The sequence below is a fragment of the Sus scrofa genome, chromosome 16 (assembly GCF_054392235.1).
Source record: "Sus scrofa isolate SSC_HxYL_T2T_F1_AM1 chromosome 16, Sscrofa_HxYL_maternal_Yorkshire_Landrace_v2.0, whole genome shotgun sequence".
Classification (NCBI taxonomy): domain Eukaryota; kingdom Metazoa; phylum Chordata; class Mammalia; order Artiodactyla; family Suidae; genus Sus; species Sus scrofa.
Genome location: NC_139398.1, coordinates 30,529,606 through 30,546,604, shown reverse-complemented (window position 1 = coordinate 30,546,604; position 16,999 = coordinate 30,529,606). Strand labels below are relative to the sequence as shown.

Sequence of the window (16,999 nt, the reverse complement as noted above, 5' to 3'; positions counted from 1 at the left end):
ATCAAAATGACTATACTACCCAAGGCAATCTACAGATTCAATGCAATCCCTGTCGAATTACCAAGGACCTTTTTCACAGAACTTGAGCAAAATATTTTAAAGTTTGGAAGCACAAAAGACCCAGACTAGCCAAAGACATCCTGAAAAAGAAAAATGGAGCTGGAGGAATCAGGCTCCCAGACTTCAGACTATACTACAAAGCAACAGTCGTCAAAACTGCATGGTACTAGCACAAAGAAAGACATATAGATCAGTGGAACAGGATAGAAAGCCCAGAATTAAACCCATGTACTTACAGCCAACTAATCTCTGATAAAGGAAGCAAGACTATACAAAGGAGAAAGGACAGCTTGTTCAATAAGTGGTGCTGGGAAAATGGGACAGCCACATGGAAAAGAATGAAATTAAAACACTCCTTAACACCATACACAAAAATAAACTCAAAATGGATTAAAGACCTAGATATAAGACCAAATACTATAAAACTCTTAGAGGAAAATGTAGACTGAACACTCTCCAACATAAACGACAGCAACATCTTCTCAGATCCACCTCTTAGAGTAATGACAGTGAAAACCAAAATAAACAAATGGGACTTTATCAAACTTAAAAGTTTCTGCACAGCAAAGGAAACCCTAAACAGAATGAAAAGACAGCCCACAGAATGGGAGAGAATATTTACAAATGAATCAACTGACCAGGGATTAATCTCCCAAATTTATAAATACCTCCTACTACTCAATACCAAAAAAAACAAACAATCCCATCAAAAAATGGGCAAAAGATCTAAACAGACAATTCTCCAAAGAAGACATATGGATGGCCAAAAAACACATGAAAAGATGTTCAACGTCACTCATTATTAGAGAAATGCAAGTCAAAACCACTATGAGGGTACCTATCACCTTACACCAGCCAGAATGGCTGTCATCAAAAAGTCTGCAAACAATACGTGCTGGAGAGGGTGTGGAGAAAAAGGAACCCTATGACACTGTTGGTGGGATTGTAAATTGGTGCAACCACTGTGGAAAACAGTATGGAGATTCCTCAGAAAACTAAAAATAGAACTACCATTTGATCCAGCAGTCCCACTCCTGGGCATCTATCCAGAGAGAACCATGACTCAAAAAGATACATGTACTCAAACGTTCATTGCAGCACTCTTTTCAATAGCCAAGACATGGAAACAACCTAAATGTCCATCGACAGAGGAGTGGATCCAGAAGATGTGGTACATATACACAATGGAATATTACTCAGCCATAAAAAGAATGAAATATTGGCATTTTTAGCAACATGGATGGACCTAGAAATTATCATGCTAAGTGAAGTCTGTCAGACAGCCAACATCAAATGCTTTCACTGACATGTGGAATCTGAAAAAAGGACAGATGGAACTTCTTTGCAGAACAGATGCTGACTCACAGACTTTGACAAACTTACAGTTTCCAAAGGAGACAGGTTGGGTGGGGGGATGCGCTGGGGGTGTGGGGTGGAAATCCTATAAAATTGGATTGTGATGATCATTGTACAACCATAAATGTAATAAATTCATTGAGTAATAAAAATAAATAAAGGAGCAAGTGAAATAAAAAAAGCAGGTGGAAGTTTTATCAGACACTTTTTTTTTTTTTTTTTTTTTTTTTTGTCTTTTTGTCTTTTGTTGTTGTTGTTGCTATTTCTTGGGCCGCTCCCGCGGCATATGGAGGTTCCCAGGCTAGGGGTCCAATCGGAGCTGTAGCCACCGGCCTACGCCAGAGCCACAGCAACGCAGGATCCGAGCCGCGTCTGCAACCTACACTACAGCTCACGGCAACGCCGGATCGTTAACCCACTGAGCAAGGGCAGGGACCGAACCCGCAACCTCATGGTTCCTAGTCGGATTCGTTAACCACTGCGCCACGACGGGAACTCCATAGACACTTGTTTTTTGAGAATGCTTTCTTTTTCTCCTCCCACTTTTCAGGGCTGCACCTGTGGCATACGGAGGTTCCCAGGCTAGGGGTTGAATCAGAGCTGCAGTTGCCGACCTACGCCACAGCCATAGCAACTCAGGATCCAATCCACGTCTTGGATCTACACCATAGCTCACGGCACTGCAGATCCTTAACCCACTGAGCAGGGCCAGGGATTGAACCCACATCCTCATGGATCCTAGTTGGGTTAGTTACCACTGAGCCACGGTGGGAACAAATACGTATTTTTTAAAGATGTGCACAAGTTTGAATTAACTGATAGGTGTAAATACACGAGATTGTTTTTGTTCTCGTCACCCCCATCAAGCAGTGGCTTGGGAGGGGACCAAGGACACACTTGCTGAGCTATAAGTGCAGTGCTCCTGGGGACTTGCTCCTAGCAAGCAGAGTTGAGGCAGCAGTCCCCGTCACCATGATGCGGCCCTAGGCAGGCAGGCCCTGACCTTCACCGTGGCTGATTTGTTCATGGCTTTCAAAAACCAGTTCTCTTGTGGCCCAGGGGATTGAGGATCTGGCGTGGTCACTGCAGCGGCTTGGGTCACTGCAGTGGCCGGGTTCGATCCCTGGCCTGGGAACTTCCACATGTCTCAGGTGTGGCCAAAAAAAAAAAAGAAATCCTCTTCTTGGCAGTGCATTTTCAAATCAAAGGAGGTTTCGCACTCAGGAATCTGACATGCTGTTCAGATGAGTTTGCCATCTTCTGCACACATTGGTAGGGCTAAAAATACTTTATTATTTTAGTATTTGTGCCAAGCCTGTCTTTTAGTGCTTCACAGGATCTTTTTATGTTATATAAATTATCTCATGGTCAGATGACTGAAAATGGAGCTATAAATTACTTTTGCAAGGAATGGAACAAGAACAGCTCCTTCCCTGCCCCCAGTATAAAAAGGCAGAGCCTCAGTCATAACTTTGGATAAATGACGGAAAAAAGGAACAAGGTTAGGATTAAGCAGTGAGTTCATTCTTTGTGGATAAAAATGGGCTTAATGGAGGAAGTTGAGGCCCAGGGATCCACTTTCACTTCATTAAGATACCAGTGCTTCATGACAAGACTTTGTCTTTTTCAATTTTTCTTCTTAGCTACCGACCGCAAGAACCATGCTGTAATGTTTGACACACTCCAGGACTGGTGTTGGGAGCTGGAGCGGACCAAAGGCAACATGAAATACAAAGCAGTGAGTGTCAATGAAGGGTATAAAGTCTGTGAAAGGTAAGCCCTCAGTGCTGTGCTTTCCTGTTTTGTTTTTTTGTTTGTTTGTTTGTTTTTGCCTGTACCCGCAACATGCAGAAGTTCCCAGGCCAGGGCTTGAACCCATGCTACAGCAGCGATGAGCTGCTGCAATGACAACACTGAATCCTTAACCCACTGAGCCACAAGAGAGCTCCATGCTTTCCTTTAATAACAGCTTTATTGAGATATATATGCATATATATATATATATATTTTTTTTTTTTTTGGTCTTTTTTTAAAAAGGGCCGCACCCTCGGCATATGGAGGTTCCCAGGCTAGGGGTCTAATCGGAGTTGTAGTTGCCAGCCTACATCAGCCACAGCAATGTGGGATCCAAGCCTCGTCTGCGACCTATGCCACAGCTCACAGCAACCCCAGATCCTTAACCCACTGAGCAAGACCAGGGATCGAACCCGAGTCCTCGTGGATACCACTCGGGCTCATTAACCGCTGAACCATGGCAGGAACTCCCCATATTGAGGTCTAATTCACAGTTCATCCATTTCACCAATGTGAAGCGTGTGGTGTTCTTTTGGTACCTTCACAAGTTTGTGCCGCCATCACCAGAGTCAATTTTAGAACATTTTCATCAACCCCAAAAGGATCCCATCCCCGTTGGGAGGCACTCCCCATGTCCCCCCAACTCCCCGATCCCTAGACAACCTCTAATCTACTTTCTGTCTCTATAGATTTGCCTCTTCTATGTATTTCATAGGAATGGAATCATATAGCATGTGGTCTTTGTGCCTGGTTTCTTTTACTTCATGGAAGTTTGGCAGGGCTCATCCATGTTGCAGCATATATCAGAATTTCATTCTTTTATTACTGCTGGATAATATTCCACAGTATGGATATACCACATTTTATTTATCCATTCCTTAGTCAGTGGACTGATTGGGTTGTTTTCCCTTTTTGGCCATTATGAATATGCTGCTCTGAACATTAGTGTACAGGGTTTTGTGTGGATGTATATTTTCATTTCTCTTGGGTCTATACCTAGAGTGGAGTTGCTGGGTCTTGTATTAACTCTGCATTTAACCTTTTGAGGAACTGCCAGACTGTTTTCCACAGCCACTATACCATTTTACATTCCCACCAGTAGTGTGTGAGGTTCCACCTTCTCCATACCAATACAGTGCTTTTTAAAAAACCCTGAGTGTATCCCTTAAAACGTTTAAAAGTGAGTGTCTTTTTTTTTTTTTTTTTTTTCTTTTTGGGCCACCCCGAGGCATATGGAGTTCCCATGGCCAGGGATCAGATCCCGTAACCCACTGTGCCGGGCTGGGGATTGAACCTGCATCCTGGTGCTGCAGAGATGTCACTGATCCCATTGCGCCACAGCAGGAACTCCTGAATATGGGTCATTTTCTTCCCATTATTGTATCTAATCTAAATGTAAAACTTTCTGAGGCATTTCTGAATATATATTATGTTTTAACTTTACTTTTATCAAGCACTTCGATTATTCATTCAGTAAACATTTTTGAGGGCCTACTATGTGCCAGCCAATGTCTCAACTACTGGAGATGCAGCCTAAAAATCCCTGCCCTCCTGGAGCTTTCCTTCTAGAGGGAGGAAAATGATGATAGAGTAAATGAGTAATTAGACTGTATTAAAAGGTAGTAAATGCTACGGAGAAATAGGACCAGGCAAGGGGCTTGGGTGTGCTGGAGGTGTTGGCGGGACCTTGGTCAGGCAGAGGGGACCACAGGGGCAAAGGCCCTGAGGTGGAATCTTCTCTGCCTTGTGTGAGGAACGGGGAAGAGCCCCAGGGCAGGAGGGAGCAAGGGGCAGAGTAGTAGGAGGTGAGGTCGGAGAGGAGAGGGGCCCGTGGAAGCTGACGGCCTGGATGCTTTCATAATTTGTGGCGCATTGCTGAGGAGTTTCAGCCCAGGCGTGATGTGCTCTGACCTACATTTTTAAAGGATGATTCTGCACAGTCCTTTTTTGGAAATTTGAATCTTATCGTTTTGGAACATACTCCCCAACACCCTGCTAAGTTGCCAAAAATTTGTATTTTTTGTAGAGTGTTTTGTATCCATGGTTCTGAGGAGCGTCTTGAGCAGATCAGTTCTGATTTTGATCTGTCTCAGACACTTACAAGGTTAGCTGTCCTCTGACAGCACAAACCAGGGTGATGCTGCAGGGCAAGTTTCTTATACACGCCCCCACCCCCACCCTGCCCCTCCTCCCATCTTTATAATCACAGAGCTCAGAAAGGGCAACCCTTCCTCAGCAGGTGGTCAACACCCTTGCCCCTAGGAGGAAATATTTTGTAACATGATGTTGACCTTAATGGAAAGCGTCCCAGTTCCCAGGATTGTATTTTAAATCCTGCCACATACTGATGAAATTTCTTGGTATTTGCGTCATCACATCAAAAACGTACCAGGTAGAAAAGGTGGTGGGAGTGGGGTGTTGGGGGTGTTTGTAATTTGAGGTGGATGGGAAAATAGAACCCCAGCAAACTTTTGGTGCTCAGAGTCCTTGGTGCAAACACCCCAGGATGCCCCATCCATGCACTGCCGCAGCCCCGCACTCACCCCACTTTTCTGCCCCGTGGGGATGATAGAGGAAAAGCTGTGCTTTGTTTCTCACCTGGACCACTTGTGGTAGCTGCCCCCATGGTCTCCCCCTGCCCCACTTTGGCCCCCAGCTTCCATTCTCCGTGTGGCAGGCTGAGTGTCTCTGGTGTGCTTCTCGTCATCCTCTCCCTTGCTTCGCTGGCTCCTCCTCTTCATGATATCGAGGATAAAACTCCTAACAGGTGCTACAAGGCCCTTGGTGGCTTGACTCCTGCCTGACTTGACAGCTGTGTGTGAGCCCTGTATACATCCCCACCCCCTCCATCGGGCTGTGCCCAAGCCATCTCCTGTCTGGGATGACCTTTTGCTTCTGGCTGTGCAAGTGAGTTACCTCCACTTCATCTGTCAGGTCTCTGCTCAGGCATGTCTTGTAGAGAGTCCTCCCAGGACTAGGGCAGGCCTCCTGGTGCGCTTTCTTGGCACTGCATGCCTGTCTCCATAGCACTGCCTCCGATCACGAGGTTCTTTTTAATCTCTATTGCCATCTGGTTAATGTTTGTTTCTGCATCCCATCAGCTCTGGGGAATCAAGGACACTGCTTTTGTTCATCTTGATATTCTCAGCACCTATGGTGCCTGGGTTAGAAGAGCCACTCAATAAATAGGAGACAGAATGAATGCATTAACAAAAGCCCCAGTAGTTAGAGGAGACCCCAGTTAGTTTGGGTAAGAATGAGAAACTGACTGTCTACTTTGCCTTCGCCTAGAAAGCTTTTCCCATGCCCCACCTCCCTGGGAAAGTACGAGGAGGTCCCAAGCCTGCAGGATATGTGTCACACAGGAGAGCTATGAATTGATGCTGCCGCAGGAGGACACTGCTGCTCTGGTGCTGTTGCTGGGGCGCCTCCCTCACCCTAACTGAGGTTGTGCCTAAGTGGATCATGCAGCTTTCCTTAGACAAATTCAGCTTGTGTTTTGAGAGGCTGTTTACTTTGTGTTCAGAACTTATCCTAATGACAGAAAGGATCAGTTCAGGGAGGGATAGTTGTTTGTAGATGTTGGGGGTCTCACAGCAGAGCCTCCACAGAACCCCCTTGAGTTCCCTGGGACAGGGTAGGGTTTGACAAGCTCCTCTGCTGGTACAGAGCTGTCCTCCTCTCTGCAGCCTCCTTTCTGCAGTGACTGACATGCTAATACACTTGGTTCTGATATTCCCCCCCGCCTCCCGCTTTGGTGAAAGACTAAGAAAAAAATTAACTGGTTAACCAACATCATAAAATATTTAGCCTCACACGTTGGGGAAGACATGCAGATTTTTTTTTTTTTTTTTTTTTTTTTTAAAGCAGTGAGGCCCCATCCCAGCTTTGAAGAATGAGCCTCTGGGGAAGGAGCTGAGAATCTGATTTTAAACCAACCCCACCGGTGACTGTCCTATAAGGGTTGGGGGACACTGTTCTTTTTGTAAGTTGCCATCTAGAGCCGTGCTCCTCACTGGAGGCTGTGCTGCTCCGTCATCACCTCGGGAGCTTATGAAATGCAGATTCTGACCCTGGAGGTCTTGAGAGCTGCTTTCCTTATAAGCATCCAGGTGATTGTTGCTATTCACTTAGAGTAGCAGGAGCTTCTACAAGAACTGCACTCATCCTGGTTGCACACCTGGAGAGCGTTTCATAGTTCTGGGATGGAGACTAGACATTGGGAGTTTTTAAGTCTTCCATGTGATTTTAATGGGCAGCCTGAGTTTGAGAGCCAGTGGTCTGTGAAGTGGCCTTTACTTCAGTGACAACCCTGAAGAAGGGATAGTAAGCTCACGCACCTGAGGAGACATGCAAGAAAATATTCCAAGCACTTCAGAACCTCACAAGTCAAATAAATCTTCTAAGTTTTAATGGCTTGAGGTACCTTAGCCTTGACCAGTGGCTAGTGGCTCCCAGACCTGGTTTTACATCACAGTATTATGGGAGCTTTTTTTCCTTTTGAATTCCCTGTAAGGGTTTCTTTTCTTTTTTTCTAGTGTAAAATTTCAAGCAGTATAAAAGAAAAGAGAATTTGATGAATTCCCTTTTATGTATCACCCAGCTTCAACAGTTATTAATTCATGGTTAGTCTTATTTTCTCTATGCTTCTACCTACTCCAATACCTGTCTCCCCAAACATTTTGAAATAAATCCTAGAACTTATCACATTTCATTTATGAATATTTCAGTGTTACATCTCTAAGAATTATGCATTCTTTTTATAAACATAACCATAAAGCCAGAACCATTAGCATACTTTTCAAATTTAATACTTGAGCCCTTGGACAAAAAGACCAAAAAAAAAATTTTTTTGACCCCTTAATGTCATTCAGTACCCAGTCTAGTATTCAGATTTCTCCACTCTAATAGATGTTTAAAACAATCTGTCTTTCTGGCACACCCTCCATGGGGTAGCACTAGTTATCCTATTGCCCTTAAACCTTCCTTCTCGGCAAGACATAATAAACAGTTCCAGACCACACAGCTACTTGGTGAGTAGGGGGACAGCACAGAATTGCTGTTTGCCTAGAAACCTACCTGTCACCTGAGACGAAGGCTGAATACTTTGGTCAAAATTAATCTCTATCTCCACTCAGAAAAAAAAAAAATTATCTTTCGTCTTTTTTTTTTTTTTTTTTTTTTTTTTTTTGTCTTTTTTTTTGCTATTTCTTGGGCTGCTCCCATGGCATATGGAGGTTCCCAGGCTAGGGGTCGAATCAGAGCTGTAGCCACCGGCCTACTCCAGGGCCACAGCAACGCGGGATCCGAGCCGTGTCTGCAACCTACACCACAGCTCACAGCAACGCCGGATCTTTAACCCACTGAGCAAGGGCAGGGACCGAACCCGCAAGCTCATGGATCCTAGTCGGATTCATTAACCACTGCGCCACGACGGGAACTCCTCTTTCATCTTTTTAATCTGTTTTAACATTAATCAAGATTTAGTGAAATTGCTATCTTGAAAATTGATAGGTTCTTAAGCTTTTTAATCTGTGAGGTTCTCACACTGTCATCTTTTTCTTGGAATTTATTTGAAGAACCAGGCCATTTGTCTAATAGTTTCCTGCATTCCGGATTTTGATGGTCACACCCCCATGGTGATGTTTAAAATGTTGCTCCATCCCTTATGAATTGATTAGACCTGGTGGCTTGATCACATTCAAATTCTAATCTCTTCAACTTGGAAAATCCAACTTTCCCATGAACTAATACTTCAGAAATTTATCTCAAACATGCAGCATGCATACCAACACCACCTGATCACTTCCCAGTGTAGTTTTTACACCATAGGCACCTTAATTCTCATGGGGCTTTAATTCAAGCTTTTTTTTTTTCTTTAAATGAACGTATTTTATTATCAGAATATAAATCAGAATTTGATACTTAATATTTTTTCTCGAAAATCATCTTTCTTTGATATTTTAAACAAATATATTTTACAAATATTTTAAACAAGTTCAAGCTTTTTTTTAGTGAAAGCTGTTTACAGCTTGACAGTGATAGAACTCAGGTGGCCTTAGTAATTGAAACCTTCATCTAGGTGTTCCCGTTGTGTCTCATTGGAAACGAACCTAACTAGCATCCACGAGAACAAAGGTTCAATCCCTGGCCTTGCTCAGTGGCTTAACGATCCGGCATTGTCGTGAGCTGTGGTGTAGGTCGCAGACATATCTCTCATCTGGCATTGCTGTGGCTGTGGTATAGGCTGGCAGCTCCGATTTGACCCATAGCCTGGGAACCTCTATATGCCGTGGGTGCAGCCCCGAAAAGATAAAAACAAAAAAACCCTGCACCTATTAATTAGAGGAGGAGACAGTGTCACTGTATGTCATGGATCTCTACAGCTCTAAGAATCTAGCTTTCCCATATCCTACTACTTAACACATTTGTTATTTTCAGAACCTAAATCTTCCCCTGTAGAAACCGAAGTCACACTTCTTGGGTCTAGGTCCCAGCTCCACTAAGACAAGTTGTCTAACCTGGGAAGGGCCTAGATAGAGCTCTGTTTCTTTATCTGTAAAATGGGAATGAATAATAAAAAGTACATACCTCGTAGAGTCTGGGGAGGATTAAATGAATAATTCATGTTCAATAATTAGAACAGATGAGGACAGAGTCTGACATACAGTGAGCACTTAAGTGTTGTCAGAGCACTTGATGAAATATCTGGGCAGCAGTCATGGTAATTACTGGTTTTTATGTTATCTCAGTGGAAGCAACACACGTATTAATATTGTCACTATATGATGAGAAAGATCACTATAATTTTGGAATAAATATACTTTTAGATAACATGTCTTAATTCCCTTATTTTATACATGAGGAGACAGACCCAGAAAGGTGGGCTAACTTACCTAGGCTTGCACAGACTCAGAGGCAGAGCTAGCATTTGAACCCAGCCTCCTGACTGATTTGGTCAGAGATGATTCATTTGTGCTGGTTCTTCTTAACAGGGAAATATGGTCCCTGTCATAACACTCTGCTTAACTTCCTCTGTTCATTGATGTTGAGCTTTCCTATTTAGTGATTAACTCCAACGCTAAAACCAATGACATCTCTTTCTTCTAGGTTGCCGGCATACTTTGTTGTCCCCACCCCGCTTCCTGAAGAGGATGTGCCACGCTTTCAGGGTCACGGCATACCAGTAAGTGCATCTGGAAACCCTAAAAGCATAGTTTGCTCATCGGCCCATCCTGGCAGTTTATCCTGCTGCTTTACCCTTGGCTTTGGTATTAAAGAGTTTGTCCTCAGTCCAAGAGCAATCTAAAAATATCTTGGGGACTCCCTAGAGGAGCCTCTTCGGCATGAGGCTCCCGGGGACAGAGTACTAAAGTTTTCACAGATGCAGTGGAGCTCTTAACAGAGAGGTCTTGAACGAGCTTTAGCAGGATTACAAATCTGTCTGGTGTTGAAAGCCAGCCTGATTTAACACCTAAATTGTTTGGAGGCTGACCCCCTCTAAGGGTTGTAGGGTTTAAGATTTTTTTGGCCTGCACCATTGATCTCGAATGGACACGGCTGAGTTTTCTCCCAGAGACAGCATGGAGAGCTGACTTAGTTTTCACAGAATGGAATGGACTGGGATGGGAGCCACATTTAATGTGTCACTGATCAAAGAAAGCAAGACTCTGGCGGTTATTCTAGTTTTTACATGGTGGTTGAGAGTTTACCAACCCTGCAGGGAATTTAGTACAGAATGAGAGTTGCAGATAAATGCTGTGCTATGCGCATGGCTGGTTCACCAAAAAAGGTCACTCCCATAGTGGGAGTGTTAAGCAGGGGTCAGATGCCCAGAAGTGCATGCAGGCCAGGCAGGTAATGAGGGTGGCCCCTGCAGTGAACCAGGGACCCTCTGCCAGGGTAAAGGGGTGGCTGCCCCTCTGTGCCAGCCGGGTTGTGCCATGTGGGATTTTAGGCCTAATCTATCTGGCCAGATGTCCTCATTTCTCAGGAGCAATCAGAGATACACATTTTTATGTGTTTTCCTAATTTCTAAATGTATGCAGCTGTTTACAGCTGATTCAGATGTTTATAAAGCATGTCTCTGGGCCAGAGTTGGCTCATGCCCCACCAGTTTAGAGCAGTGATTCTCAAACTCTGGTCTCAGGACTCTTAATACTCTTATTGAGGACTTCAAAGAGTTTTTGTTTATGTGGTTGTATCTGTTGATATTTGCCATATGAAAAATTAAAACTGAAAAATTGCTTAATTTTTTTAGTAATAAACTCATTTCATGTTAATATAAATATTTCTATGAAAAATCACTGTATTGTCCAGAACCAAAAAATAGAGTAGTATGATTTTGCATTTTTGAAAATAGAAGACAGCTGCATTCTTGTATCTGCTTCCTCCATTCAGTGTGCTGTGGTATGTTGGGTGTGGTTGAAGTACATGAAGATCCAGCCCCACACAGATGTGTATTTGGGAAAGGGAGAACTAATTGATAGCTTTTTCAGATAATTGGAAAATACCATTCTTTGATGGTGCGCCAAAAAATTGATGTGGTATTTTCATAAAGGTTAACTGCCGTAAGGAATATGAAAATATAATCAGTGAATGTCTCATTCACTACTAACTTAAAATCCATTGGTTTGTCTTGCACTCTGAATGGATCTTAAAACATGCATGTGGGAGTTCCTGTTGTGGCACAGCAAAAAACAAATCCGACTGGTATCCATGAGGATGAGGGTTCAATCCCTGACCTCGCTCAGTGGGTTAAGGATCTGGCCTTGCTGTGAGCTGTGGTATAGGTCACAGATTTGGCTCAGATCCTGCGTTGTTCTGGCTGTGGTATAGGCTGGCAGCTGTAGCTCTGATCTGACCCCTAGCCTGAAAACTTCCATATACCGCAGGCGTGGCCCTAAAAAGAAAAAAAAAAAAAAAAAAAAAAGCATAGTTTTAGAATATAATACATTGGTTATTTAAAAAATATTGGCTCACTAGGTTATACAGATTGTCTAGGGACGTGCTTTCTTATGTAAAAATTGTGTTTATTACTATCATTCCTGTCTCCTCAGAAAAGTCTTTAAATATTAGGAAGCTGTCCAGCTAAAAAGACAGAGGCTAGTTTTCCAGAAGTCTTATTTTTGCTTGAAAGTTCAATTTTTTTTTTTTTTTTTTTTTTTTTTGCTTTTTGGGGCCACACTCGCGGCATATGGAGGTTCCCAGGCTAGGGGTCAAATCAGAGCTGTAGCTGCTGGCCTTCGCCACAGCCACAGCCACAGCAACGCAGGATCCAAGCCATGCCTGCAACCTACACCAAAGCTCATGGCAACCCCAGATCCTTAACCCCCTGAGCAAGGCCAGAGATTGAACTTGTGTCCTCATGGATGCTAATCAGATTCTTTAACTGCTGAGCCACGATGGGAACTCCGAAAGTTCAATTTTTATCATTGGCAACAAATTGTCGGTTATTTTCCTTAAAGTGATATAGGCTTGCTTTTTTTTTTTAAGAATGAATGTCTGCTGGATACCAGAGTCCAGACACCCAGAGTTTGTCTCTTACTGTTTGAGTGCCATGGAGACAGCAGCTAGTTCACAGTCTTATAAGTGCTTTTCCCTGAGACAACACTTTCCACTCCATCTCATAGATATAAAAAAATTAGCATTAAATATTAACATGTAATGACAAATATTAATGTAATGAATAATGTTTAGTTTTTCCTTATGGACATTCTTGAGTGAAAGTTTTGTTTTTGCAAGTGCGTAGCAGAGAAGGGTACAGTGATGACCAGGGCGATGGGTAGCAGTGCCTTAGTTGGTGCCAAGGCACCAGCAGTTGTAACACTATTGGTGCAAATGTCAACACACTGAAAAAGACAAACCATATCATAGTATTATTCTCGGGCCTTCTATGAGGGTGTTTGGATCTGTAGTGTACATTGTGAGAATCGCTGTTTTAGAAGAATAAAAATGAGGGTCTTGGAGTTCCCATCGTGGCACAGTGGTTAACGAATACGACTAGGAACCATGAGGTTGCGGGTTTGATCCCTGGCCTTGCTCAGTGGGTTAAGGATCCAGCATTGCCATGAGCTATGGTGTAGGTCGCAGACGAGGCTCGAATCTGGTGTTGCTGTGGCTCTGGTGTAGGCCGGCGGCTGCAGCTCCAAATAGACCCCTAGACTGGGAACCTCCATATGCCTTGGGTGCGACCCTAGAAAAGGCAAAAAGAAAAAGAAAAAAAAAAAATGAGGGTTTTCATCCTTCAGCCTGTCATAGATGAATCTAGAAGAGGGTATGCGTGTGGGAGGAAACTAAGATGAATTGTCTACACATTGAGGGAATAGGGTCCCTCTCCACCCGGCATTATTTGAAATTTTCATCCTCTCTTCTAGCCAGACCTTAGGTCTGAGAAGTAGAAACTATCCTGAGACAGTCTGGTCCGAGGAGCCAGCAACAGAACTTTGTTAGAAACTATAGGAGGGAGTTCTCACTTGATTAATTTTAGGTCCTGAAAGTCATAGTGGAGCTTGTGGAGATGGACAGTAGAAAAATATTACACAAAACAGCATTTACACATGCACTCAGGGAACACAGCTCTCAATACACACCACATCAAATTTACTACTAGTGACATTTAATATATTCACGATGTTGGACAACCGTTATCACTAGTTCTAGAATATTTTTGTATCTCTCTTCTGCTTTTTCACCCTGACTGTTCACCAGGTCTGTGCTTTCCTGCCTTCATTTACTCCTCTTCAGGGAAGACCTGCCTCATTTGTGACACCAGTCATGTCCTTGCTGCCGTTCTAGAGACTGGGCTCCTGGAGGGCCCTGTGCTGTACTCCAGCCCCGAGGATTGATGGATTTCCTTGCTTATTTTGCTGTGGGGCTGGTGAACACTCCTGGAGATGATTCACAACTGCAGAATGTACTTAATGAGATACATGAAAACTGGTACCTTGCCTCACCTGGGCCCTGGTTCTGCTCAGCAGCTGGTTAGGGTTCTCCTTCTGGTTCCCGTGTCATGCTTCTGTGGGTTCAGTGCAAACACCTTTTCATTCGTGTTAACTCGGTGATTCCATCCTTAGGTCTCACTCTGGGTAACCACCTTTCTCTCGCTTCCTTGGGGTCTTGGAGAGCAAGCGACAGAGCTCTCTCGTCTCTCCCACCCCCTTGTCCATCTCTGTGCTCCTGTTTCCTTCATCTCCAGTCCTGACCTTGGCCTGGGCTCTTCATCTCCTCTGCCCTAGATGTGCCTGGAACCCGCTTCCTCTGCTCTGCCCCTTCTGCGTATGTCTCCGGAAATTCTGCTCTGTGGAAGGCACGTTCAAACATTCACACGTTCATGTTCATCTCCCCTCACCCAAAGAAGCCTTCCCTTTAGAGCTGAGTCCTGGCCTGCTCTCCTTGACTGTACTGCCACACATAGTGAAGGTCTGTACTCATTTTCTCCACTTGCCTCTCTACCTTCTCCCCTGGCAGCAGGCTCTCTGCTCCACCTCTGCCGATGGACCTCCCAGGGTTCCTGAGCCCGCCCAGCCCCCGTTCTGTATGCTGGCACTGTAGTTCTGGGCGCTGAGCACACCCTCCCTCTTTTGCCTTTTAAATTGCTGTCTTGGGGAGTTCCCGTCGTGGCGCAGTGGTTAACGAATCCGACTGGGAACCATGAGGTTGTGGGTTCGATCCCTGGCCTTGCTCAGTGGGTTAACGATCTGGCATTGCCGTGAGCTGTGGTGTAGGTTGCAGACGCGGCTCGGATCCCGTGTTGCTGTGGCTCTGGCATAGGCTGGCAGCTACAGCTCTGATTAGACCCCTAGCCTGGGAACCTCCATATGCCACGGGAGCGGCCCAAGAAATAGCAAAAAGACAAAAAAAAATAAATAAAATAAAATAAATTGCTGTCTTGACTTTGGAAATACAGTGCTGTCTTGGTCCTCTTAGCTCCTTGGTAATTCCTTCCCTTCCTTCTTACACGGCTCTCTGACCTCCAATTGCAGGTGTTCCCTGAAAGCTCTTTGGCTCTATTAAGAGAGACACCTTAAGATGTACCAAGTCATGCAAAAACTATTACGTATAAAAGAAGCTGCAGGGATATATTGTACAACATGGGGAATGTGGCCAGTATAATAACTATAAATAGAGTGTGATCTTTCAAAATTGTGAATCTCAGAGTTCCCGTGGTGACGCAATGCAAACAAATCTGACTAGGAACCATGAGGTTGTGGGTTCGATCCCTGGCCTCGCTCCATGGGTTAAGGATCTGGTGTTGCCGTGAGCTGTGGTGTAGGTCGAAGATGTGACTTAGATCCCGCGTTGCTGCGGCTGTGGCATAGGCTGGCAGCTGTAGCTCTTCTTAGATACCTAGCCTGGGAACCCCCATATGCTGCAGGTGCGGCCCTCAAAAGACATAAGACAAAAAAAAATTTGTGAATTGCTATGTTGTACAATAGTAACTTACATAATATGTTACATCAGCTACACTTCAGTTTTTTAAAAGACCAAAAAAAATAAAAGATGTACCAAATAATGAATAATCTCCCCCCTCCCTTTTCAAAAATAAACAGAATCATCAAACTGATTCTTGTCTGTTGACAAGTCATTCATGCCAAGAACTCTGTGGTGCTTCCCCGGACAAAGAATTGTACATAATACAATAGAGAAGACATGCGCCTTGTGCTAAATTCCTGTGAGAAGTCTCTCTCTGATGAGGAATTTTGCTTGTTTTCTCCCTACTGTTTCAAGCAGAGAGTGTGAGGGAATTGCCCCTTAGTGCCTTGGCTGAGAGGAGGCGGTTATAGATGAGCCCCCCATAGAAAATGAGCTATGGTTGAATGTCACCAAAAGCCCCCGGAGAGGAGATAAAAAGGATTAAGAGCACTGAATTTCCTAGAGTGTCTCCCTTCTCAGAGTGAGCTGCACCCATGGGGCAGCAGTGCCTGGGGGTCAGACTAGCAGAGGGCTGAGTGCCAGTGCTTAGCATGAGGTTGGAAAAGGGAGTAAGAGGGCAGCCAAGGGCCCTTGGATTTGTCTCAGTGTTCTAACACTGCTGTCTCGTTGGGAGTCTTAGAGTCAGCGCTCTTTTTGACAGCTCCTGAAGCAGTTGTGTGTCCCTCTGTCCTCGCTCCAGGGTGGCCCAGTGTCTCTTCTGCTGTAGCTGGCAGTCAGCTCCCGTGTCCAGAGCTCCAGTCCTGCCTTCCTCTCCTAAGCTGATAACCCTCATCTTAGGCGCCCCCCGAATGTCTTCACGTGGTTGTCCTGCGGACAGTAGACACCCAGCATACCCAGCACTGATTCTTCCCCTTTCCCCTGAAGCCCAAACCAGTTCCCTTTCTGACTTCCCAAGCCTTGTGCAGAGTATCATGCCAGACTCTGTGCTGATCTCTCACTTCCAGCCCAGGCCGCTGCTGTGCATGGTGTGTATGTTGCAGGTGACTGGTGAGAGGGTGCCTCTTCTGGGCAGCTGAAGTCTCTCAGGTTTCCTTGAGCCAGGGCCCCAGGGCTCCGTCAGCAGAACAGGGCTGGGCGTTGGCCACTTGCAAACCCTCAACCAGGCCTTTATACAGGGCACAGAGTCTACAGCTCTGCTTACCTGCCCCAGCCAGCCTTCCCCCGTCCTCCCTTCCAGGCTCTTCTGGCAGATTCCTTTGCCCGCACATCAGTTCTTATCACCTTGTGTTCCTGTAAAACAGCAAACAAATGAAACTTCCACTGTATTCAGAAAAATCCTTGAACACTTGGGTCCATCCCTGGTGGGCATTCATACTATTTCTTCCTCCACTGCCCTCCCTTTTTGTCCATTGAA

General features: G+C 44.7%; 1 protein-coding gene across 5 annotated transcripts in view; it reads left to right on the top strand.

The window, feature by feature from the left end:
* Window positions 1-16,999, top strand: part of MTMR12 (myotubularin related protein 12) — a 77,008-nt gene that overhangs the window by 42,270 nt on the left and 17,739 nt on the right. For all 5 annotated transcript variants that reach the window (XR_014831104.1, XR_014831103.1, XR_014831105.1 and 2 more), the window contains 2 exons: window positions 3,060-3,189; window positions 10,321-10,396. Coding sequence is in view for 2 of the 5 variants with exons in the window: in XM_021077144.2 (XP_020932803.2) it covers window positions 3,060-3,189; window positions 10,321-10,396 (206 nt within the window). In the remaining 3 variants the exon portion in view is untranslated. The remainder of the gene's footprint in view (window positions 1-3,059; window positions 3,190-10,320; window positions 10,397-16,999) is intronic.